Source organism: Podarcis filfolensis (genome assembly GCF_964270895.1).
Source record: "Podarcis filfolensis genome assembly, chromosome: 5".
NCBI lineage: Eukaryota > Metazoa > Chordata > Lepidosauria > Squamata > Lacertidae > Podarcis > Podarcis filfolensis.
The window spans coordinates 25,751,801-25,777,976 of NC_139608.1; the positions used below are offsets into that span (position 1 = coordinate 25,751,801).

General features: G+C 42.9%; 1 protein-coding gene across 5 annotated transcripts in view; it reads left to right on the top strand.

Annotated features, from left to right (window-relative positions):
- Window positions 1-25,051, top strand: part of LOC310762394 (phospholipid scramblase 2-like) — a 28,996-nt gene extending 3,945 nt beyond the window's left edge. For 3 of the 5 annotated variants that reach the window (XM_083613449.1, XM_083613453.1, XM_083613452.1), the window contains exons 2-9: window positions 2,821-2,853; window positions 4,876-4,986; window positions 6,415-6,533; window positions 7,185-7,227; window positions 8,438-8,664; window positions 9,545-9,706; window positions 12,279-12,440; window positions 23,821-25,051. In XM_083613449.1, coding sequence (XP_083469575.1) covers window positions 2,821-2,853; window positions 4,876-4,986; window positions 6,415-6,533; window positions 7,185-7,227; window positions 8,438-8,664; window positions 9,545-9,706; window positions 12,279-12,440; window positions 23,821-23,991 — 1,028 coding nt within the window. In that variant the 3' untranslated portion in view covers window positions 23,992-25,051. Of the gene's footprint in view, window positions 1-2,820; window positions 2,854-4,875; window positions 4,987-6,414; window positions 6,534-7,184; window positions 7,228-8,437; window positions 8,665-9,544; window positions 9,707-12,278; window positions 12,441-16,086; window positions 16,174-23,820 lie in introns of all 5 variants that reach the window. The other 2 variants (XM_083613451.1, XM_083613450.1) reach the window with 2 other exon arrangements.
- Window positions 25,052-26,176: the final 1,125 nt, after the last annotated feature.

Sequence of the window (26,176 nt, forward strand, 5' to 3'; positions counted from 1 at the left end):
TGTGGAAGCTGGTATATTGGAAAACTTGTATATCAACCTTTTAAAAAAAACTTGCAAAAAATCAAATGTTCCCAACCATTTTGATAATTTTTTAAGGCATGTGTGCCCATGCTCAGAATGAAACAAGCGGGGTGGATGGGACAGGAGGAAATATATACTGCCTGAAAAGCACTGCTGACTGGGGGGTGAATGGCAGGTGGTCTATATATATTCCATCTTACAAAGTTGCAAAACCAGGTTGCCTGGTGTACTTCTGCACCACACCCATGCCATAGACTTTACCATCCTTGGCTGTGTGGGATTTCCAGCTGCGTCTTGTTTAAGCAGCATTTTTGTGTTTTTTTTTGTCTGGCTGCAAATTGTCCAAGCTGGGTGGGATTTTTTTGCCCACTCCATACTGTATTCAGGGGATGTTGTGATTTAGGGGTGGAAATCACAGGTTGATTTGGTTGCATGCTTTATTTGGGTCACATTATCGGCGGGAAGGTGTGGGAAAGGTTATGGTTAGATAAGGGAACGGACAGTGTTAGAAACTCAAATATTTAAGCTAGGCATCAAATGGCTCCATAAACCAAGGTTGCAGGTTGAACAGTGGGAACACCCTTAGGCTCCTTTGAAGGTGACAGGTGTTTCTGGAGGCCAGCCAGTATAGGTTGTGGGGCCCTTAGCTTGGATCTGGAACATTCTTGAGCCTCACCTGCACACCTGCCTGGAATTGTGGGGCCCTGGGAGGGTGTGGGGCCCAAGGCCTCCCTACTTACTATAAGGCCTAGGCTTTGTCATGCCACTTGAAATGGGGAAGGTTGAGCTTGCTCAAAGTTTTGGTTAATAATAAAATGTGGCCCTATTTCAACCCATCACTTGTGCCTCACCTCTTTATTTCTGCGTCTGGTCACAATAGCAGATAAATATGGTTGGAAAACAAGGTGTGTAGATATTTGCATGCCCATTGCTCACAGCCAGGCATAGGCAAACCCAGCCCTCCAGATGTTTGGGGACTACAAATCCCATCATCCCTGACCACTGGTCCTGTTAGCTAGGGATGATGGGAGTTGTAGTCCCAAAAGATCTGGAGGGCCGAGTTTGCCTATGCCTGGCTCACACAGAAATATTGGATCTCAATGACTTGTTTGTGAGAGAATGCTCCTGCCTGGAGGCACCCTCAGTGCCAGGTGAATTCCAAAATCATGGCACCACCACTGAAGAGGGCCTCGCTTCAGTCCTCACCCACGTAACTTTTGAAGGCAAAGGGATGTGAAGAAGGTTTTCCAGTACATAGCTCCATAACTGCACAGGCCCATGTGGAAGATGGTGGCCCTTACGTTAATCTGGCTCATTGTTCTGCTAGCAAACCGCATCTTATTAAACAGAAGCTGCAGTGTCTATTGATGAGGAGAACATTTGCCCAGAGACTAGGTCCCAATCTGTAATTATAATTGTCACCACCCTGTCCAGGTCAAGAACAGCGGTGATGGCATTGTTAGGTAGCTCTGCCCCACCACACATGCCACTGCTGATATAGGACAAATGCTATCAGTTGTGTGATGGGATTCACCCGATGAACCCCATCAGAGGAAGACCTTCATAAGGGCTTCCACTTGTGCCATGCAGCTTCTCCCATCTCCTTCCCCCATGCACCCCCACCCCAAATTGGCTCAGGGGAACCCACAGAATAGCACCCAGGGAGAGGGGAAGGAGGTCATTCCACCTGGCAAGCTGATGGAACATTTGCTAATAACATGCCACAGAATTCAAACCATTGGAATCTACCCTCAATATACCCTGCCAACCCACCCCATCTTTCCACACCACCAAGTCTAGCAAATGATCCTTCAACACAAACAAGTAAGGAAATTCATGTCTCAAGGATCGTTTTTTTCTCATTTTAGCTCTTTTACCCCCTGAGGAATTGAATTTTGTTTCCATTGGCTGTTGGACTGAATAACTCATTTCAGACTATACAGAGTGGTGGTAAGTGAACTAGTTTATTATCAGAACCCTACATGCTGCACTAGCTGGGTTCTGTAGCACAGGCTTCCTGCAGGATTTCCCTAGGGCAGGCATAGGGAACTTGTAGTTCCAAACCCCATCCGCTGCAGCCAACATTGCCAATAGACAATTAGAGTTGGAGTCCAACAATATCCAGAGGCCACAGATTCTTCATTCCTGCTCCAGACATCTTGAGTATGTGTTAGAATAACCCTTCCGAGTGGCCTATTGCATAAAAGAACTTTAACATGGCAAACAGTGGTTGCACAGAAGAAATTTCTGTTGTGCTGTAGGATTTCCAAAACATTTTTTAACTCCCCCTCATTTTGAGAAATACTGTGTGTGCATTGGTAAGATTAGAAAGCCCCTGATGTATTGTGACTTCAACTGAAAGATTATGTTCATGCTCTTGAAGGAATTGCATAGTTGATAATATTGCAGAGGGGTATGGGGAATGGCAGTGCAAATACTACTGAACAAACCTTGGAACAGGCAGGGGGTTTTTCGGTGGAAATCTATGATTTCGAACCAAGAAACCTAGAACCAAAATGGAATTCTGTCTGCAGTTTTGTACAGTTCAGTCCTGTACATATATATTTAGAGAAGCAAGTTCAATGGGACTTACTTCATAGTGAGTGTGTTTAGGATTGTAGCATCCATAGCTGTATATTTCATGTTTCCACAAGGGTGCCTTGAAAACAAACATGGACTATGTTATCTTTTCATAACAGCTGGTCAGATGTAACATTTGTTTTTGTCAATCACCCCAAAGAGCAAACTGAAGTGGGGAGAACTTATCATATTGTAAAATAAATATATTATTTTTTTCAGACAGGATTGTATGCAAAATCATGGAAATGCCACGTGAGTAAAACAACAAAAAGCAGTTCGTGTGTGTGACTTATTTGCTTTTGAGCTTGGAATATGCACATTCCTTGGTTTTGCTTGCATGAATGCTTGCTTCTGCTTCTGCTCTTATTTCCAGTCTGATGTAGGAAGGTGCTCAAGTTTCCAATTTAAGAGCAAGACTTAAAATAATGCTACACAAGCAGGAATCTCTTCTGTTAGGTAGAGTTGGGAGAGAAATTTGATTCAGGTTACATTTGAAGGCAAAGTTACATAATTCTCACTTCCTGAAATAACATACAAAACCAAAATACAGCAGACATTTGAAATTCACACTTATCTGAATTTTGCAATGCAATTCTCCGGCCGAGTAATGTGTAAAATATGTATATTAACTAGAGTGAAGTGTGGGTTTAAATATGTATATTTAAGAGCAAAAACCATACAAAAATGCATTATATTAGGAAAATAGGAGGCTACAGCTGATTGAAAAAGCTGCAGATAGGCTGTTGGTGGGACAGTCTATGTACTGGCAGCATATAAATCTGGTGCTGAAAAGTCTGCACTGACTGATGAACCCGGTGGTGGTAATAATAATAATAATAATAATATTTAATAATCCGCCCATCTGCCTGCGTTTCCCCAGCCACTGGGCGGCTTCCAACAAAAGATTAAAAATACATTAAAACATCAGTCATTAAAAACTTCCCTGCCTTCGGATGTCTTCTAAAAGTCAGATAGTTGTTTATTTCTTTGACATCTGATGGGAGGGTGTTCCACAGGATGGGCGCCACTACCAAGAAGGCCCTCGGCCTGGTTCCCTGTAACTTCACTTCTCACAGTGGGGGAACTGCCAGAAGGCTCTCAGAGCTGGCCCTCAGTGTCCAGGCTGAACAATGGGTGTGGAGATGTTCTTTTCGGCATACTGGGCCAAGCCTGTTTAGGGCTTTAAAGGTCAGCACCAACACTTTGAATTGTGCTCAGAAACGTACTGGAAGCCAGTGTAGATCTTTATTTGTGGTCTTGTTGGCTGCTCCCATTCACCAGTCTAGCTGCCGCATTCTGGATTAGTTGTAGTTTCTGGGTCACCTTCAAAGGTAGCCCCACATAGAGGGCATTGCAGTAGTCCAAGCGGGAGATAACTAGAGCATGCACCACTCTGGCGAGACAGTCTGTGGGCAGGTAGGGTCTCAGTCTTTGTACCAGATGGAGCTGATAAACAGCTGCCCTGGACACAGAATTGACCTCCGCCTCCATGGACAGCTGTGAGTCCAGAATGACTCCCAGGCTGCGCACCTGGTCCTTCAGAGGCACAGTTACCCCATTCAGGATCAGGGAGTCCTCCACACCTGCCTGCCCCCTGTCCCCCAAGAACAGTACTTCTGTCTTGTCAGGATTCAACCTCAATCCGTTAGCTGCCATCCATCCTCCAACTGCCTCCAGGCACCCAATGGCATTGAGGTCAAAGGAAATGAAACTCAGAAGTTGCAGATTGACAACTTTTGGTGTTTTGCATCCCTCTTGACCTCACAGCCTACTTTTTTTCTCTCTACAACCAGCTGACTTCCAAATTAAAATGGCAATGTGTTTATTAATATTTTAAAGAAATAATTTTATAAAATGTTTATAAACATTTATAAATGTTTTTAGAAATGGTAAACCTAACACATTTTTATATAAATATTGCAACAAACTAGCATTTCTGAAAATGCTAAAATAGGCGTGTAAGGATCCTCAGCGATTGGCAATTGAATTTTGATCCATAATCTTTTGTCCTCACCTCTCTCATGTATTTATTTATTTTATTTTTATTTATGAAATTTGTATTCCTCCACAGATCTCAGGGCACTTCGCATAAAAAAAATACACAATACAAAACACAAAATGCATAATTAAAACAAAAACAAACCAATAACCCACCCCCAAAAGCATTAACAGGCTTCAAGATGTTTCACATGCACAGTGTGTAGGTATGGATAATGGAGATGCAAGGAACAAGTGTAACGCATCATACACCTGACTGTCTTTCTCTTCTTCCAGCAAAGGAATCTGAGCCTACCCCACCACCTCCACAATATCCAGGCCCAGGATATCCACCTGGCCAAGCCCAATATGGATATCCTCCAAATGCACCTGGACCTGCAGTCCCAGGTAAGCAGTTGGGTCTATGCAGGATTTCTTAGTTTGCTTACAAAATGATGTTTAGATAGGTGAAATATTCAGAATGTGGCTGTATGACTGTTCATTTAAATCTTCATTTATTACATTTATATCCTGCCTTTCCTCCAAGATCCACCTCCTGCCCATATTCCCGCCCCCCCAAATAAAACCAACAAGTTAGGCTAAGCTTACTGGCTTCCTGGGGATTTGAAAGTCTGTTTGCTATACGTAGTCACGACTCAGTTGCTGTTATCTGTTCAGAATTTTGTAGTACGATGTTAAGGCACACAGCATAAAACTTGAGTTGTTGCATCATCATATCGCACAGTAAGCAAAAAACCATGGTTTACTGTGTGAGAGTGAAATCACACCCACTGTGGATGATGGAAATGTCACTGCTGGGAGAAACAGACCATGAACCTTGGTTTAGTGCCGTGTCCAAGGCGGGGATTGTGGTTTGTTTTCCAACTAACAAAGCACAACTCGTAGCCAAAGTTTGTTCTTGACTTGCACATGATAGCTTGCTTCCTCCCAACGTGAGCAGGAAGAAGTGGGCGGCAAAGAAACAGGTGAGATTTTGCTTGAAGTTAAATTATGTTTTGAACTGGAATTCAGGTGAATTGAAACTGGAGAGCGCATTGTCCCCATATCCCTTACAGGCCTCCAACACATCTATCAACAATGAGGTGGTGGAAATCGTTTGTATAAAGTAGTGTACAGTGTTTTGATTTTTCATTTTACACCCCTGTGTGTATGGTGAATACTCTGTGCGCCCTCTAGTGGATTTTTCAGCCATTGATGACAAGTTTGTGAAACCTTGCATTTGTGAAAAACTTGCATTTGAAATGCATTTTCTTTCCTGTAACACAGCTGACTTAAAAAAGAAAAAGAAAAAAGAAAGTCTTGCAATGTTGACTGAGATTATTGCAGAATTTAATTGGAACATGATGAAGAATTAACACTGAATTTATTTTCAGTAGATATAAATCACATTTGTGAAATTATCCAAAATGATTTGCCACAGTGGAAGGAATCCATGATCAAATATAATACAGCAAGGCTGTAGTTCGGAGGTATAGAGTGTATGGAAACTGAAAGTGACCCTTCCACCTTATTGAATGCCCTTATGGGCTCTTCCTGATGGGTGAAAGTGAAGGTTTGTTGTTGAAACATACAGTACAACCACGAACCCTTCTGAAGCTGCTCAGTATGCTTTTAGTTGTTTCTGATTTGCAGTGCAACCCTAGCCATGTCGACTTGGAACCAAGTCCTATTGAATTCAGTGGATCTTCCTCCCAGGTAAATGGGAGTTAGGATTGCAGCTTTAGGGTCTTCAAGAATTCTAGAGGTTAAAATAATGTTTTAATTAAGTTTTGATCTTTCAAAACACTCCTGGATAACTTTCTTCAAATTTCCTAGGTCTGCCAGCAACTTACAGTGCTGTCCCGGTTCAGTATCAGCCTAATGCGCCTGTGATTTGGATGCCGCCACCTCCTGCAATTCCAAAATGCCCTCCAGGATTGGAATATTTAAGCCAGGTATCTCCCTCCATTTATCCCTATGTCTCATCATTTACCAAGCACAGCAGTCTCCACAAATATGGTCACCACAGTTGCCATGGTGAACCCTGCCTTGATCCTGGCAATCATAATTGGGAAGCCGTGCACAAGAACCAGCTGTGGTTTTTCCTTCTTTTCTTTTCTTTTCTTTTCTTTTCTTTTCTTTTCTTTTCACCACCCAAACTTTCAAAATCACATTCTCTTGATTTGAGTAGATGGATAGTTGCCTACCATCTCCCTCCCCCACTCCCCGCAGACACCCACCATGGCAATAAAAATAAAATAAATGATAAAAAGAATAATTAGCCGTTTTCTGCCCTTTCATACCGTTCAAAAGGAGCTGCATTGCTTTGCCTTCCTCATTGAGGAGGAGCTGGCTAATGCAGAAGTTTGGCTTCACCCCTGGAGGCACACTCCATTGTCTCTCGAGACAGATGAATATCAACAGTGGATATAAACACCTCTAAGCAAATGTGCAGAAAACGAAAATGGCGGCAGTGTAAATGACCATAAATATTACCAAAAATGTACAACGTTGCATTAAAATAATTGCACCTATATAATCGTTTTGTAATGCATTTCTGTTTTAACATGTATGCTCTTGTCTTTTGCCTTTTATCTTTGCAACAGCTTGATCACCTATCAATTCAACAGCAGATTGAGCTCATGGAAAGTATGATCTTGCTATCTTACTTAAACTCTAATTGAGCATTGAGAGTGACTTTCAAATTGATGGCTGTGCTTTTTTAAAATCCAGAATGTTCTCATGGGTGGCAAATTAATATATATCTATGACTAAAGCTATGCATTAGCCACCTTTCCCTATACTAGAGGTGGTGTGTGATAAACAACAACTCAGAATAAAACAAATTGGGAAAAACAGCAAAAATGGGATGGGGTGAAACAGCACGCTTGTAAAAGCAAATTAGCCAGCTGACCCATAGATCAAAAATAATAATAAATAGTAGTAGTAAAAAAAATGTGTTGTGCAAAAAAGACTAAGAATCTAAGTGAGAGCATTCTTTTCCTTTTCTTCCCTTATTTGTACAAACTGATTTTCACATCCTGAAACATGACTGCATGTAATGTTAATGACATGATGAGCAATCACAGTGTACCTTAAAAAATATTAAGGACCAGGTTGTTACCTAGACATGAGTGGAGCGGAGGCTTCATCCTTTCTCTAGGCCCATTTCATTTGAAATCATGCCCCACCCTGCAGCAGCCTAACATTAGGGGGGAAAGTTCTCATTGACACCAAGAAGAACTTTCCTCCAGTGCTAATTACTGTCCATGAAGGTGGTAGATTGGGTGGAAACAGCAGCTGGAGAAGCAGGTTTAAACTAATCATGTCCTTAACGTCACCGGTAGTGAGGTCCAGCAGTCTCACTGTGCTGCTTGCTCAACTGGTTCAGCGTTTGGACAGAGAATAAGGCAGCGTAACGCCTACATGTTGTCTTATTTTACTAGACAGGCAAGAAGCTGAATATTCTTCTAAGGCATGGGTAGGCAAACTAAGGCCCGGGGGCCAGATCCGGCCTAATCGCCTTCTAAATCTGGCCCGCCGACGGTCCGGGATCCAGCATGTTTTTACATGAGTAGAATGTGTCCTTTTATTTAAAATGCGTCTCTGAGTTATTTGTGGGGCATAGGAATTCGTTCATTCCCCCCCCAAAAAAATACCTGTATAGTCCGGCCCCCCACAAGGTCTGAGGGACAGTGGACTGGCCCCCTGCTGAAAAAGTTTGCTGACCCCTGTTCTAAGGCTTTAGTACTGCAGATTTGAGGCTAAAGTTGATGGCTCCAAGTTTTGTTCATAATGTTCGTTACAAGCATTTGGATCAACTACGTAAGCACTCAAACTGATGTTGCTTCCTTTTCAGTGATAAGTGGCCTTGAAACTTGCAACAGATATGAAGTCAAAAACTCTGTGGGGCAGATGGTGTATTTTGCAGCTGAGGAAAATGACGACTACACCCTGAATTGTTATGGGCCAATACGCCCCTTCACCATTAAGTTCTATGACAGTGCAAGCCAGCCAATCATGCAACTGACAAGAGATTTCCAGTGTTCCATTTGCTGCTGCCCTTGTATTTGCTGCTTGCAAGAGGTAAACTTGCACCTTTCCTAGGAGATATCTTCTGATTTTCTTCCTCAAATTAGTCTTTCCAACTTTCAAGATGATACTCTTTAGGGATAAAGGTAAAGGGACCCCTGACCATTAGGTCCAGTCGTGACCGACTCTGGGGTTGCGGCGCTCATCTCACTTTATTGGCCGAGGGAGCCGGCGTACAGCTTCCAGGTCATGTGGCCAGCATGACTAAGCCGCTTCTGGCGAACCAGAGCAGCACACGGAAACTCCGTTTACCTTCCCGCCAGAGCGGTACCTATTTATCTACTTGCACTTTGATGTGCTTTTGAACTGCTAGGTTGGCAGGAGCAGGGACCGAGCAATGGGAGCTCACCCTGTCACGGGGATTCGAACCGCTGACCTTCTGATCAGCAAGTCCTAGGCTCTGTGGTTTAACCCACAGTGCCACCCGCGTCTTTAGGGATAGCTACTTATTAATTCTCAAGATTTCTTTGTGGCTCTTTTCAGGTGGCTCCCATCATTTCAGTTCCTATTTTTAATTGCAGAGATTCAATTCATTAGAATTATGAAACTTTCAATTATAGTAGGGACAGGGACCTTTCTTTTTCTGAAGCCACAGTGACAATTTTAAGTGAATCTCTCTCTACCATTAGCAAGTGTGTGTGTGTTTATTTTAGACCTCTTCAGTCTTAGGTCTCTGCAAATACCCATTTATGCCAGCATGTACCTTCACATCTCTTTCCTCAAGAAAATACATACCATGTATGTGAGGACACACTATACCTTTGGTTAACCTATTTCCCCCATGTATTTTCATCCTGGGCATTCTTATTTGTGTATTTCTGCACTAGACAAAAGTGCAAGGTCCTGTTCTTACTGTGCTGTTTTTCCTTTGAAACTTGAAGTTCAGGCCCCACTAGGCACAGTCATTGGTTATGTTAAACAGAAGTGGCATCCCTTTCTCCCGAAATTTGTTCTCCAAAACGAGGCCAGAGAAAGCGTACTTAAAATGACTGGGCCATGTGTGCCATGCCGCTGTTGGCAGGATATTCATTTCGAGGTAAGTCAATCCTTAAAAAGCTAAATTCCTAGGTTCCCCTGCCAGATCATTGTTATTGAGGTATATTGTATCAGAACACTAATTGCATTCATTATTGGGGCATTGAATTTACTCATAGGAGCAGGTGTTAGCGTCTCAGGGCTAGGGGTGTTGGATAATTCTGTCCAAAGCGTTTTATTCAAGGTCAGGAATGGAAATCATAAAAGCAAATATGATGGGCATTTGCTGTCTGCAAACGTTGTGCACACAGCAGATATTTCCTATTTGTTTTTGATATTTCCCTTCCATTGAAATGCATTGACGCTGATCACATAATTAATTAATTATGTTAATTTTGCTCACCGTGGGATAGCAAGACAAACTGTGTAGGTTTTAGTGGAAGCCAAACTGTATTGGAATGGGGAAAGCGCTGATAGTGACATACACAGTACGGTGCAGAATTGGCTCCTTCCTTGCATCCCCATACTCTGCTTTGTTCCAGTCTGGCAAGTGTGTTGTGTTGGGGGGACCTTGCATCAGGTCCTGCACCAGGCCTGGGTTGTGGCAGAGCTGTGGATGGAAGGAACATGTGATTTTGGGGGCAATCATAAAGCAAGAACAATAAATGCTATAGCCACTTAGAAGCATCAGACTGCTGAACCCCTGCAAGCACAACATAAGGTTGAGCAAAAACCTCTACACAGGAACATAGGAAGCTGTCTTATATTGAGTGGGAACATGGGTCCATTTAGCTTAAGTAATGTCTGGACTGACTCCCCAGGGTTTCAGGCAGACTCTTCCAGCAGCAGCAACAGCAACAATTTTTTTGTACCCCGCCCATCTGACTGGGTTGCCCCAGCCACACTGGGCGGCTTCCAACAGAATATAAAAATACAATGAAACACCAGATATTACAAGCTTTCTGAGTGCCACTACCAAGAAGGTCCTCTGCCTGGTTCCCTGTAGCTTCAGTTCTCGCAATAAGGGAACTGCCAAAAGGCTCTCGGAGCTGGATCTCTGTCCTGGCTGAATGATGGGAGTAGAGATGCTCCTTCAGGTATACAAGGCCAAGTACATTAGGGCTTTAAATCTCAGCACCAACACTTTGAATAGTGCTCAGAAACATACTGGGAACCAGTGAAGATCCTTTAGGACCGGTGTTAAATGGTCCCGGCAGCTGCTCCCAGTCACCAGTCTAGCTGCCGCATTCTGGATTAGTTGTAGTTTCTGAGTCCCCTTCAAAGGTAGCCCCATGTAGAGTGCATTGCAGTAGTCCAAAAAAAGAGTTAACCAGAGTATGTACCACCTCAGTGAGACAGTGCTCAGGCAGGCAGGGTCTCAGCTTACATGCCAGTGGAGCTGGTAGACAGACGGCTTGGACACAGAATTGACGTGTGATCCCAAGGCTGCACACCTGGTTCTTTAGTGGGACAGTTACCCCATTCAGGACCAGGGAGTCTCCACACCTGCTCACCCCCTGTCACCCAGAAACAATACTTCTGCCTTGTTGAGATTCAGCCTCAATCCGCTGACCTACCTGGAAATGCTGGGGAGTGAATCTGCAAAGCAAAAGCTCTTCCACTAAACTACAGGCTTATGCCTGTGATTTGCTGGCAGAGAAACTGAAAGGGGACAGATGGGGGTGGGATTAATCCTAAGAATGGGAAGCTAATGTGAAGTATGCCAACTTAAATTAAGCCAGCGTAAGGTACACCGGTTCCAAACTCCATTTGGGAGCAGGGTTACTGCTGGCTAAACCAGCCTAATCCTGGCAGAGGGAAAACAATCCTTTAACAAAGGTTTGGAGTTATACCATTTTTTGCTGGCTTAACTTATGCCGAATTTACCAGGTCATGTGACTTGAGCTGAATAGGCTTAGGATCCAGCCCGAGGTTCCCCCCGCCCCGGTCTCACCCCTGGAATTCCCTGCTTTCAAGGCTTACACCACCTTAAGATCTGCCATGCTCAGCTCAAGCTGGCTAGGGGTGTTCCAGCTGAGGGAGTTTCACCAGTGTAGATCAGCTTGAACCAGGAACCTCATGGCTCAGGCAGAGATCCGCTGGACCCTTTTAAATGACTATAGCATTTATTGTTATTAAGATGTGTAATTTTTAATTGATGTTGAAGTTGATGTATATTTATTGATAGGTTATGTCTGATGATGAACTCTCTATACTTAGGGCCATTTCATAATTTTAATTATTAGTACTGTGCCTTATTTTTGTGCTTTATGTTATACTGTGTGCTTACCCATATTTTTCGCTCTATAAGACCACAAGACGCACCTAGTTTTTGGAGGAGGAAAACAAGAAAAAAAATATTCTGAATCTCAGAAGCCAGAACAGCAAGAGGGATCTCTGCGCAGTGAAAGCAGCAGTCCCTCTTGCTGTTCTGGCTTCTGGGATAGTTGCGCAGCCTGCATTCGCTCCATAAGATGCACACACATTTCCCCTTACTTTTTAGGAGGGGAAAAGTGAGTCTTATAGAGCAAAAAATATGGTATTTTATTGAATGCACTGTATAAATGTAGTTAAATGAAAACAAAAAACACCTTGCAAATAAAATATTTTTTTCTGTTCATATTAAAAACCAGGTGAAGACACTGGATGGGAACTCTACAGTCGGGACAATCAATAGGAAGTGGACAGGCATGGCAAGAGAGGCTGCCACAGATGCAAGCAACTTTGATGTCCAATTCCCCATGGACCTTGATATCAAAATGAAAGCAATCACCATGGGGGCCTGCATGCTCCTGGTAAGCCTTATACTGTACCTCAGACTCTACAGTATGATATTAAGGTCCATTGCACTGGAGCAGTGGTTCAAGGGAACTGGCACAAGGACCTTTATTTTAATGTTACATCGCTCTTCCTCACAATTGGATGCCCAGGGCCCATGTGCAACAGAATTAAACTGTCATCATAATGGAAATAGTTTACTAAATTCCTGATACCAAACAAGAATCCAATTTGTTTGGTGTTAGGAGTATAGTAAATTATTTCCTTTACACTGATGGTTTAATTCATTTAAAATGAAGAAGCTACCATCTAAGACTGCAGCCCCACTCAACCTTATAAGCAAACTTATAATGGAGAAGAGGGCTATTGATGGTTATTAGCCATGGTGGCTATTCTGCCGTTGGAGGCAGCAATGATTCTGAATACCAGTTGCTGAAAACCATGGGAGGGAAGAGTGCTTTTGTGCTTGAATCTTGATTGTGGGTTTCTCACAGGCATCTGGCTGGCCGCTGTGAGAACAGGATGCTGGACTAGATGGGTCATTGGCCTGATCCAGCAGTCTCTTCTTACAAACAGTACTGTACTTCACAGCAGAGAAGATAAGGAGATAATATTGGATGGATGGAGAATGCATCATAAGTGGGCAAAGTAGACAGTGTGCTGAAGAAGAAATATGTGCTGGTCCCGTGGGCTAAACGTGAGGCGAGATCCGAGTCCAGTCCGAGGTTGAGGTTGCAGTATGGAAGCAGTCCGTCAAAGCTGAAGCTGGGTCCAAGGCAGGGAGTCGGGTGAGGTCAGGAGATCCAGCAGGACAGGTGCAGGCAGGAACTGGCTACCAACAATGTTGCTCCCGCAACTTGGGACTGGGGCTGGCTGGCTTTTATCTGCCCCGAGGCATAGGGCGGCCCCAGTCCACAGGTGACTCGCCTCTCCTGGCCTGGAGGTGAGCACTCCTCCTGCGGGAACTTAGTTCCCTCCGCCTCTCTGCTCTGAGCCTCTGCAGCTCAGGAAAGGCTGGAGGGTTACCAGACCCAGAGGCCACCTCAGCTTCCCCTGACAGGGCTGAGAGTGAAGCACCTGCAGGCAATGGGTCCTCAGGGGCCAGAGCAGACTCAGCTGGTGCCTGCACCTGAGGATCCAGCACAGGTGAGGACCCTTCAGGCTCAAGATCCAGCCCCGGCTCAGCTGGTTCTGGAGGCGGGGTCTCCTGTGCAGGCTGGGATCCCTCAGGTTCAGCCTCCGAGTCCGAATCCCAGGCCATCACAAAGTAGTTGAGAAAATGGATAATATAGACATTCCATTTCCGCTTGGATGTTGCTGAGACAGTGGGCCTATTCAGCTACAACCTCTTCATTTTCATCAGATGATTTCGACAAGATCAAGTTTTTCATTCTTCTTACATTTGAGTCCAGGCCATATTTTCTTTAGCCAGCAACAATTCTTCAAGTGTACAGTGGTACCTCGGGTTACAGACGCTTCAGGTTACAGACTCCACTAACCCAGAAATAGTACCTCGGGTTAAGAACTTTGCTTCAGGATGTGAACAGAAATTGTGCAGCGGCGGCAGCGGGAGGCCCTATTAGCTAAAGTGGTACCTCAGGTTAAGAACAGTTTCAGGTTAAGAACCAACCTCCGGAACGAATTAAGTTCTTAACCCGAGGTACTACTGTATACTAAAAATTGAAATCTTAAGGAGAAAGTGACAAGGGCATTTATGAAGGGCCGGCAGGCAGACTATTATTGCAAAGTTTTGTGATTCTCAAGGGTAGAGAACCACCCACCATTATTTCTCCCAGCTACAGTGGTTTCAACTCCTAAAATTTCTGTCCAGAACATTTTCTTCTCCAACAATACAAATGGCAGAAAGGATTCTTTCAGTCATCAAAATTCAGTTGCTTTGGATGATTTGCTCTGACAAGTAAAAGAAAGCTTCTTTGCTCTAGAATTCGTTGCAATCCATACTTATTCATAAATGTGTTTCTTGGATCTCCATACCTGCCAGTTCCTTGGCTATTATACCAAGGGCATGAACTAAATGGTAATCTATTTCTGACAGAAGACAGAGAGGCTGGTACTAATAGGATAATGATGTGAGGAAGAAGGTGGCTTCTTGCAAGCATGCTTCATGTGGAAGGAATTGCAGCTCAGTCGTAGCAGCAAAATTCATTGCTTATTCTGAGGTAGCTTAAGCTGTACACGAGGTCACATTGCCAGCTGCTATTACTGGAAGATAACTGGTCAAAACATGCATTGAATCCAGAGCTGTAGATATATGTGGAAAGAAAGCAGAGTAGCATTACTATGATTGTTTTATTTATTTGTCCCTTAATACAGTTCCAGGCAATGCAAAAATATAGAGTTAAAAGCATACCAATTACCAAGACACTTCACAAAGCAGCAACAGCAACTTTGAAAACTCCAGCTGTATATTTTAGTTTAGTTTTTTACTTACTCCTAAAGAATTTATAAACTGCTTATTATTATACAAACCTCTATGGGTTATGGTAACCCATCAGAATTCACCAATTGCCTAAGTTAAGTATTAACCTGGTGTTGAAAATATGTTGAGGCCACCCTCGCCTTCCATAGCTGGAAAAGAGGCCTTGGGGGGATGAATGTAGGGTCCAGGTAGCTTCGTGCTGGGAGAGATGCTGTTTTCATGTATTTGGGCCTCAAGCCATATAGGGCTTTCTAGGTCAATATTTTAAACTGGGCTCAGCCACTACAGCTGTGGCAGAACCATAGTTATGTTGCTAGATTACTTTATTCTTTTTGCGTGATTAATGGATTTTATAACTGTGTTGAGAGCTTAAGAACAGCCCACCAATGACCCATCAGGTCCCATGCTGTCCCGACTGAGCTACTCCTCAGTAGCTGAGAGCCAGTGCAGTGTAGTGGTTAAGAGCGATAGACTCATAATCTGGTGAACCGGGTTTGATTCCCCGCTCCTCCACATACAGTTGCTGGGTGACCTTGGGCAAGTCACACTTCTCTGAAGTCTCTCAGCCCCACTCACCTCACAGAGTGTTTGTTGTGGGGGAAGGAAGGGAAAGGAGAATGTTAGCCGCTTTGAGACTCCCTAGGGTAGTTATAAAGTGGGATATCAAATCCAAACTCTTCTTCTTCTTCTTCCTGACTTAGCAGTGAAAAAGCACCCACCCACAAAGTACGAACTTCCAAGCATGGAAACATTACCTCAACCCTCAAATAATAAATTGCTTACAGCCTCATGGAGTTGCATTCAAGATACAAAGGAACCAGACCTAGGGACATGTGCTGCTACTGGATGCAAGTCCTTGAATTTAAAGCAAAATGAAAACAAGCTGGACATTTTGTTGCCTGTGCCCAAGTCTTGCACACACCTTCCACCGCAGTGGGTTCAGTGAGCCATACTTTAGTGGAGAGATCGAAAAGGTGTGACTTTCCAGATGTTGTTGAACTAGAACGCCCACCATCCTTGAGCATGAGATCTTCTGGCTGGGGCTCCTGGGAGTTGTAGCTCAGCCAAATCTAGAGGCTTACATGTTCCTTATTCTTGCTTGACATATTTTCTCCAGTAGTTCCATTTAAATAATTTTGGGATAGCTGTTGTAAAATATAAAATAAATTATGGATTTGATTCCAGAGTTCATGTAATTGATAGTTCTTTTTTCTACTACTTAGGATTTCATGTTTTTTGAACGTACGGGAAAGAGAAACCGTCATGACTGATACATCATCGTGCTGGGGTGCATCATGGGATACATCGACGTTAGTTCAGGCCAATTTTGCAATGAGAATATGAGTGTGAATATCCAAAATTGTGTTCTCCCATAACATTACTAAAACAAGTTACCAATCCAGCTTGTAAAAGGGATTTTAGTTTTTAATTTTGTTTTCCAGTTAAAGTAGTAGTAGTAATAATATTTTTAAAAATTATTTATACTCCGCCCATCTGGCTGGGTTTCCCCAGCCACTCTGGGCAGCTCCCAACAGAATATTAAAAACACGATAAAACATCAAACATTGAAAACTTCCCTAAACAGAGCTGCCTTCAGATGTCTTCTAAAACTCAGATAGTTGCATATTTCCTTGACATCTGATGGGAGGATGTTCTACAGGACGGGTGCCACTACCCAGAAGGCCCTCTGCCTGGTTCCGTGGCAACCTCATTTCTTGCAGCGAGGGAACCGCCAGAAGGCCCTCAAAGTTGAATGATGGAGGTGGAGATTTTATGACTGTGTTGAGAGCGTAAGAACAGCCTACTAATGACCCATCAAGTCCACAGTCCTGTTCTCACACTGGCCAACCCGGATGCCTGTGGGAAACCAGCAAGCAGGATTCAAGCCCTCTGCCACCCTGTGGTTTCCAGCAGCCATTGCAGCCGCATGATGTCACTCTGAGGCATTATGTCTGATGAGTACTGAATGGTCAATACTGTAACTGGAGTGCCAGAAAAAATGGGCAGTCATGCCTAGTGATGTGTGTTAAAAAAATAATCCAGAATTTTAAAAAGAAAAGGACCCAATGCAAATTTGCACATTATAATGTGCATTGTACAATTTTCAGTTTGCATTTGAATTTTTTTTTGATGCTCAGCCTAGTATCAAATCAAAATGTTTATTCGGCTTTACGCCCATCATGAAACACAACACAACAAAACAAATCAAAACAAATCAAATCAAATAAAACAGCGGACTCGTACAAGCCACAAGTAGTATAACACAGTTCACAACTCACAAGGACAGATATTAGCCATTCATAAGAAAAGTTTAAGATTAAGATTAAAAATTTTAGGCACTACACTAAAATCGGTATCTGATGTCATTATAGAAAATTCTTATAACTATCAATAATCAACTAACATTCCATTCCGTCTCTTGTACGAGAGGACGGCTGTTAGGAATTTAGCAACCTGTAGGGTAATATAAGGATCCACATCTTGAAGAACCCAGGCAAGCTGTAGGTCTACTGATTTGTCAGCCATAGGCTGGATTATGGAGTTTAGTATACTAGCACGGGCTGAACTGTACAAAGGGCAGATAAACATAACATGATGTAGAGATTCAGATGTTTTCATTTCACACACACACATTGAAGGGACTTGGCCCTTAGTGAATCTATGTCTCAGCACGTTTGTTGGAAAGACATTAAACCTAGCTCTAATGAAGGCATATCAGTGAGACGCGGCCATAAGCGATGTTAAGTAGGACGGAGCGCGGTAGATAGGGGTTATGCCGATATTTAACGGCGAGCAGACTCCACCACCAGCTACGAAATTTTGGTATAGCTCCGCATCATCCAGCCTTTGATTTATACACCTTTTTGCCACATTTAGATCTAGTTTGAGCAATTCAGTGGGCGAGATCTCATAGGACAGCAATTTGGCATGGATTTTTCCTGACCACAAATTTGTGAAGTCATCTCGCCACATGCATTGAATGAGATAGTGGTTCGGGAGTTTATGCCATAGGGATATCCAATAAATCAAAACTCTCCTCCATATAACTAACTCCACTGAGGGGATCTTCATTTCTAAGCGGATAGCCGCATTACTTACGAATGTTGGTAATTTTAGAAGTCGGCGTAAGAATTGGCTTTGAAGTGACTCTAAAGATGAGATATTTGCAAAGGCGACCCATAAAGGTGCAGCATAGGCCATTGTGGCCATCACTTTGATGCTATACACTTTCAAGGCTGCAGGGATGAATAAGGCCCCCTCAGAGTAGAAAACGGAGGAGGGAGTGTGATAGGGCTTTTGTCTTGTTTTGAAGATATTCAACGTGCGCTTTCCACCCTAAATTATATTGAAAATAAATTCCTAAATATTTAAATTTATGTACTTGTTCGATTTTCGTGCCCTCCACTTTCCATGAATAAAGTTTTCGACTCCTTGAAAATATCAGTACTTTGGACTTGGTGTGGTTGATAGACAGATGATTAGAATGGCAATATGTCACAAAAATCTTTAGTGCCCTCCTTAAACCCACTCTGGAGTAAGAGAGTAGTACCGCATCATCTGCGTAGAGAAGTAAAGGACAGCGGTAATCTGCTATACGAGCGGAGTGGATAAATTTTTGTGAGACGGCTAATGGGTTCCTCATATCACTGATAAATAAGTTAAAAAGAAGAGGCGCTAAAATACAACCCTGGCGTACACCCTTATTTACTGGCACTGGGTTAGTCAGGTCTCCAGCAGGGGATAATCTCACCCTGGCCACGGACCCGGCATGAAGTTGGGAGATAAGCCACAATAGCCTTCTATCTATTCCCCAACAGGCAAGTTTATCCCATAGTAATTTCCTCAGAATACTATCAAACACAGCTTTCAGATCTATGAAAGGTGTGCAAAGTTGGCTCCATCGAGGTGTCGAGTATTTCCGGGCTAAGTGATAAAGAATAATTGCCTGGTCTGTTGTGGATCGGTTTAATCTAAATCCAGCTTGCTCATGTCCAATCAGGTCAGCCTCAACTGACCACTTCATCAGCCTTGCCAGCAAAAAACGGGCATATATTTTCCCAATGGACGATAGCAGACTGATATTCTGATAATTCCCTGGGTCACCAGGAGGGCCTTTTTTGTAGATAGGAATTATAATGGCCTCCTTCCACATTCCTGGTATTAAGCCCGTGGCATTTATTGCGTCGAACGTTTTAGCTAAAATCCCTGCCCACCATGCAGAATGAAGCTTTATAGCCTCAACAGGGGCCTTACCAGTTTTCAACTCAGCTATCAATTCTAGGATTTCAGCAGGGTCGGTATTAGGCCAGACGGGAAGGGGATTAGTAGGTCTCCAATGAGTGGCCGGAGCTTCTGCCGCTGAGAAATATTTTCTCAGGAACTGCTCCCATGTAGGGGCCGGGATCATCGTTAAGGGATATTTCGTGTTTCTTCCCTTTATTAAGGACCAGAATTTCCGGGAGTTATGAGATTTTGAGGCAGAAATTATAGTCTGCCAACGATTTAAGTGCCACTCCCGTTTGGCCGATTTCTGGGCCTGTTTGTATGCTTTTTTAGCCAGGGAATAAGATGGAGGTAAGGCCGGAGCGCCGGAAAGTTTATAGTTATTATATATTGTATGTAGATTGAGTCTGGCTAGTTTGCAAGCAGAGTTGAACCAAGGGGCGCCAAATTTAAAATAATCGTTTTTAGCTCCATAGGTTGTAGAAGTAAAAAAGCGAGTTAAAACTTCTATCAGGCAAGAAAAACAAGTCATACAGGTAATAGGGTCACGCGGGACTATTCCTATGTCCATCTGATCACCAGAAAACTTTTCTCGGATAAAATCCGTATATCTATGAGCGAGGGCAGGGGACCATCTAGTCCCCTTTATTTTAGTGGACGACTCCACATTCACCGGGATTGGGTGGGAGCGGTCGAGCAACTGCCAGTCAACACATAACTTGGTTGTCAGGGGAAGATGGTCACTAAATTGGGCATTATCAATTTTAAAAGAGGTGTCATTCAAAAATAGATCCCGGGAAACCAATACATAGTCAAGAACACTGTTTGATTTTAACCCCAGGTGGGTGAACTCTCCTGGTATGTCTGGAGGACACCTGCCATTTAATATAATTAAGTTAAAGCGTAGAGTCATCTGATAAAGCATCACTCCCGCCTTATTGACTTTTACATCCTTTGATATTCTAGTGGGGGTGTATACTAGATCGTAAGTTTGAACGCCGGGGTCAACCCACCACTTAGACTTTTTAAGAGCCTCCCGATTTGATGCTATCCGAGCGTTAAAATCACCTCCAGTAATGGAGGGGACATTGGGATATTTAAGATAACAAGAAAGTAAAAAATCCTCTAGGGATTCCCATCTAGAAGTAAGATCAGCTGCTAACCCTCCTGGAGGGAAATAGACATTTGTAACCAATAAAGAGAAGTTTTCACCAGAGATCAGTCCGGTAATAGCATAAGGCGGAAATGCATGTACTAGTGAAAGTTTAGCCCGAAGTTTGAGGGAGATACCAATTGTAAGGCCACCTTTAGGGCGGCCACCATTCGTTGACGGGCTAGCAGGCAGACATATAAACTCAAAGCCATTTAACTCAATTTCCTCCACCACCCAAGTTTCTTGTAATAGTATGATAAGAAAGGAATTAATATATTTTTGGAATTCTGGATCTAATTTTTTACTTTTCCATCCAGCAATGTTCCAACTTAATATTGAAGGCTGGGGTTTCCCCGTTCCTCCAACTGACTGTCATTCAGAAAATTGGCTCAACTTTAATACGGGAAGAGGGGAGCCAATAAAGAAATCAGTTATCTTCCTCTGATGAAAAACCTCTCGTAAAGGCTGAGTGGGATTTACAAGGTCATCTGACTGTTGAGCTTGGCCCCTCAATCTACTAGGAGTAGGACTTTGAACAGGGGCGGACCCCTTTTCCAAAAGAGTTTGGTGGGCCACCCGGGATGGACCAGCTATCTCGTCAGAAGTTTGGTCTCTCTGTAGCCTGCTACTGGTCTTTTGGGCTACTTGATTTATGTGGCCTGTTGGGTCTTCAATCAGTTCCGTCACTGGTCTTGCTGTTGAAACCGTAATACTCCGCAAAGAGGGATAAGGCTGGGCGAGAGGGCTATTTGGGAGGGTTTGCAAAGGCACCTCTTCTCTTGATTGGTCAGTGCTATAAGAAGGTTCCAGGTCTGGCATCGATGAATGTGTAGAAGGGGATTTTTCCTGTTGTGTGCTGCTTTCTTCAGGTATGTTTTTCAATGGACGGTCATGTAAATCTATTAAGAGCACAGAGGATTGTTCTGCTTGGAGGGAAGGACTGGTAGTTGTTTCTTGGGGTTGTATCTTATCCTCCATTGCCGACATACATTTAGCATTAGATATTGAGAGGTCCATATGATCTGGTTCTTCTAGGGAGTCATGTTCGCTGTACGTGAGTATTCTGGTGCTGAGCTTCCTAATAAGTTGGGTTTTAAGCGATTCCAGTCTATTAATAATTTCTTTTTGTTCCACCACTGGTAAATCAGCAAAGGAGGCAATGAGTTCGATCTCTTCTGGTGGTGTCATGCCACTTTTCCGTTGGTCATTGTTCTTTGCTAGGGGAGTGGAGGCCACATAACTCTTCTCCTGGGGTAGAACACCCACTCCGGTGTCCACTGGTGGATCGGGTTTAGCAGATTTTGAGCCCTCTTTGGTTATTGCCTCCAACAGTAGGGGTTTAGGCGTAGGGTCTATAAAGGCTCTCGTTGGTGCTATCCCACAGCAAAACAAAAATGCTTTCTTTCGTAATATGATAGTGGGAATTTTTGTGGATTGAAACGCAAGCAGGACTCTCTGGGATTTATGATGATGGACAAGGGGGAGGACTGCACAGAGGTCAATTTGTGTTGCCTCCATATTTAAAAGCACCTTTAGGAGTTCCTTGGCACCACCCAGAGTTCTCCATCTTGGGTCCCCATTTTGTATAGTTAGGCTCACTTTCCTTGGAGTTAAGATCAAGGATTGATGACCTAATTGAAAGTTAAAGTTGTATTTAAATTTGTCAGTACGTTTGTTATTTAAGGGCAAACTCCTTGTCCCCTTCCTCTCTTCAAGGGACTTAACACTGGCTGACGCTGGGGAAGTAGTAACTAGCTTTTGTTGGAGGCTGTGCAGCTGGGACGAAAGATCATCAAGTCTTTTGAATATACAGTGCAAGGTTTTGATTATTAAATGGGACTGTTCAAATGTCATTTGATTGGCCGTGCCAAGGACCAGTTCCTCCTTCTGAGGAGAGACTACACTCTTACTGTTGGCCACATTGCTTGTTATTTGTGGAATTATTCGCTCTTCATCTTTAAGTGCTGACGCGCAATCAGTCAGTGGGTTGAAACGGTTCTGAGTTTCTACCATGTAGGAACAATCCAGTAGATTACTCCCTTCTTTAAAGTGACCTGTTTCAACCCTTGTTTGTTTTGATCTCGGAAAGGGAACGGGGACTATCTCCTCGGAATCTCTAAGACGTTTCCCATATCCCATAATTCAGATATCAGGAAGAGGGGGGATAGTATTTCAAAGTCGGCGTCTTCACCTTCACCCTCACCAGCCGGCAATTTAGGTCTATAAGGAGACTACCGGTAAGCAACACAGACCGTTCCTTTGAAGTCCTACTCCCACCAGGACTAAGACTAATATAAGTTTCTTCTTCGAAGCTTATCACAGGGCCCACCGCGGGTCAGTCTCAGATGAAAGAGAAACTCCCAAAGGCCTCACCTTAAACAGGGGAGTTTCTCTTCGTGCCGGAGGTGCAGGTCCGAAGCACACAAGTTTGGCACCACCCAGATCAATCCAAAGCAATCCTCCTTCGTCAAACTTAATTAAAATCTGGCATCACACCAGTGGAGAGTCCAGCAATTACTTGTCTAGCAAAATGCAAAACTAAAGTAAATAACTTACTCCAGCGGTTGTAAAATCCAAATCAGGAGAAGAGGTCGGAGAGAACTGGAAGGAGGAACCTTACACGGTGGCCATCTTGGAAAAAAACCCCTAAGTCAGGGGTAGGTCAGTGAGTACAGCATCAGACTCTTCATCTCAAGATTGTGGGTTCAAGCACCACTTTGGGCAAAAGGTTCCTGCATTGTAGCATGTTAGATAATCCTCTTGATCCCTTCCAACTCTGCAGTTCTATGATTCTATGATACTAGGCCGAGCATCAAAAAAAAATTCAAATGCAAACTGAAAATTGTACAATGCACATTATAATGTGCAAATTATGCTCGGCCTAGTATCATAGAATCACAGAACTGCAGAGTTGGAAGGGACCAAGAGGATTATCTAACATGCTACAATGCAGGAACCTTTTGCCCAAAGTGGTGCTTGAACCCACAATCTTGAGATGAAGAGTCTGATGCTGTACTCACTGACCTACCCCTGACTTAGCATTTTTGATATAAAAGGAACAGTGAAGAAGCATCCACCCCCAAAGTACGAACTTCCAAGCATGGAAACATTTCCTCAACCCTCAAATAATAAATTGCTTACAGCCTCATGGAGTTGCATTCAAGATACAAAGGAACCAGACCTAGGGACATATGCTGCTACTGGATGCAAGTCCTTGAATTTAAAGCAAAATAAAAACAAGCTGGACATATTGTTGCCTGTGCCCAAGTCTTGCACACACCTTCCACCGCAGTGGGTTCAGTGAGCCATACTTTAGTGCAGAGATGGAAAAGGTGTGACTTTCCAGATGTTGTTGAACTAGAACGCCCATCGTCCTCAAGCATGAGATCTTCTGGCTGGGGGTCCTGGGAGTTGTAGCTCAGCACATCTAGAGGCTTACATGTTCCTTATTCTTGCTTGATATATTTTCTCCAGTAGTTCCATTTAAATAATTTTGGGATAGCTATTGTAAAATATAAAGTAAATTATGGATTTGATTCCAGAGTTCATGTAATTGATAGTTCTTTTTTCTACTACTTAGGATTTCATGTTTTTCGAACGTGCAGGAAACAGAAACCGTCAACGTCATTCTGGGGTGCATCATGGAACACACCATGGTGCTGGGGTGCATCATGGGATACATCATCATGCAGGGATGCATCATGGGATGCATCATCATGGCGGGATGCATCATGGGCTACATCATCATTAGTTCAGGCCAATTTTGCAATGTGAAAATGGAAATTTGAGTGTGAATATCCAAAATTGTGTTCTCCCATAACTGTTTACTAAAACAAGTTACCAATCCAACTTGTAAAAGGGATTCTACTTTTTATTTTTGTTTTGCATTTAAAGTAGTAGTAGTAGTAGTAGTAATACTTTTAAAAATCATTTATACCCTGCCAATCTGACTGGGTTGCCATAGTAGCTTATTTTGGTAATTTGCAACTACCGCTGTATTCTTCATACCCTAGAAGCTATAATATTCCCTCTAGGTAACTCAAAATATTGCCAAAAAAATTGCACTGCTTTAAAATACTATTTTGATTCAGCTAATAAATCACTGTATAAATAGAAGTATTAATTATAAATAATAGTTAAAGTACTGCACATCCTTTCCAGATCACCAACAGGCTTAGTAGCAAAGTGGCAGAAATCCAACCCTTTATTCACTGCTGCAGTCGAAAAGCCTAGAAAGTGACCAAATTACTGCTCTCCAAGTGCCTTTTAAGGATTGTATTCTATATGATGGTCCTAATGTCTGCCTTTTTTATATTTTATACTGCAAGTGTAACAAAAAGAAAGATGTTTGCTATGATTTTGTACTGCATTATTTCATGCTGTATTGTTGTGCAACTGTTTTGTTCAGTTGTGTATTTTTGGGAAGCCACATTGAGAATGTCAATGGTAACACAGCTATCTAACCTACCAAATCACTAAATAACATAATTGACAATGAAGCTGAGTAGTGCTATGACTGTGCACTCAGTGTAGGACTGTGTGTGCAAAACTGGCTTAAAACACAACCAGCTTGTTCTTTTTCTCAATATGGATTAAACTGGCTCAAGGGGAAATGAATCAAGACACAGTATTTCCTAAGAAACGACAGGGCAAATACATATGGATTGTATACACTACCAAAACACAGTGTGGGACTGTTTGAGAGTCCCCTTGAAACAACTCTTTGGAATTCTCTTTTTATGTTGGCTGTTTGATAATTGTAATTTTTTAAAATCTGAAAAACTAAATAAATTTTTGTTTTAAAAAATAAACAGCTCCATGGTGCTCTTTGTCAAGGCTGCCTGCCTTTCTGCCTTCCCACCTCACACACCCCTCCCTGACAGCTCTGGATCACTCCAGGCAGCCCAACCTGGGGTGACCTGGGGCTGTTGTGACCCAACCTGGTAGAAGCCTGAATCTGCTTCAGTTTGTGATTCAAGCTTTGGCCAAATCTTGGGCATGGCCCTACTAGTTTCCTGTCAAATTTGGACCAATCATTTCAGTTTTGAAAGGTTTAGCGGCCCATCCTCTTGATTCAGTATAGTGTCTGATGGTATCCAAAACCATCACCTCAGGGATCATCCTGCCAAATTGAGTGACCATAATATTGAAAGCTGTCCAATTCAGGGCAGTGACAGTTCACCAACTTGATTCGAAATGGCATTTGATGATTTCCAAACAGAGAGCAAAAGCCACTTCTCTTGAGCAGTCATACCAACCATAGTGATGGTATCTATAGAAGTGTCCTAACTGGTGCAGTTTGGAATGTTTTGGTCCACCGTCTTGATTCAAAATGATGTCCAGTGGTATCCAAACCAGCTCCTCCATCTCAGGAACTGTCATGCCAAGTTTTGTGCCAATAGGCATTCAAATGCATAGAAAACAGATGGACAAATGCCACTTTCCAACATATATAGCAGAAGATTATGAAGAAAGCATACCTCATGAGTAACTTTGTGTTTCCCGTATTTTGAAGGACATATTGCTTCTTTTTTGTGGAGGTGGGGAGGACTTAAGCACACTGAGGTTTAAAAAATGTCAGAAACACAGGAGATTTTTCTCTTATCTGCCAGGCAACAACAACACAGCTCAGTCTATTTCCCTGTTCATAAATCCAGGCTTTTGAAAATATTACAAGATTTTCAGCTTAGAATGTGTTATTTAATTCCTTCTGATTTAGATAAAACTATTACATAAAACATTCATAGTACGAGATTCCCAGATGGTTCTCTCTCTCTCTCTCTCTCTCTCTCTCTCTGTCAGCTGTGCCATTGCTATAAATTCTTGCTGCATATAGGCCAACATTATATACTTATTTAAACCTTAATATCTCTCTATAGTACCTGAAAATAAACTTGACTGATTCCTGAAGTGTTTGCCAAAACCAAACAACCTAA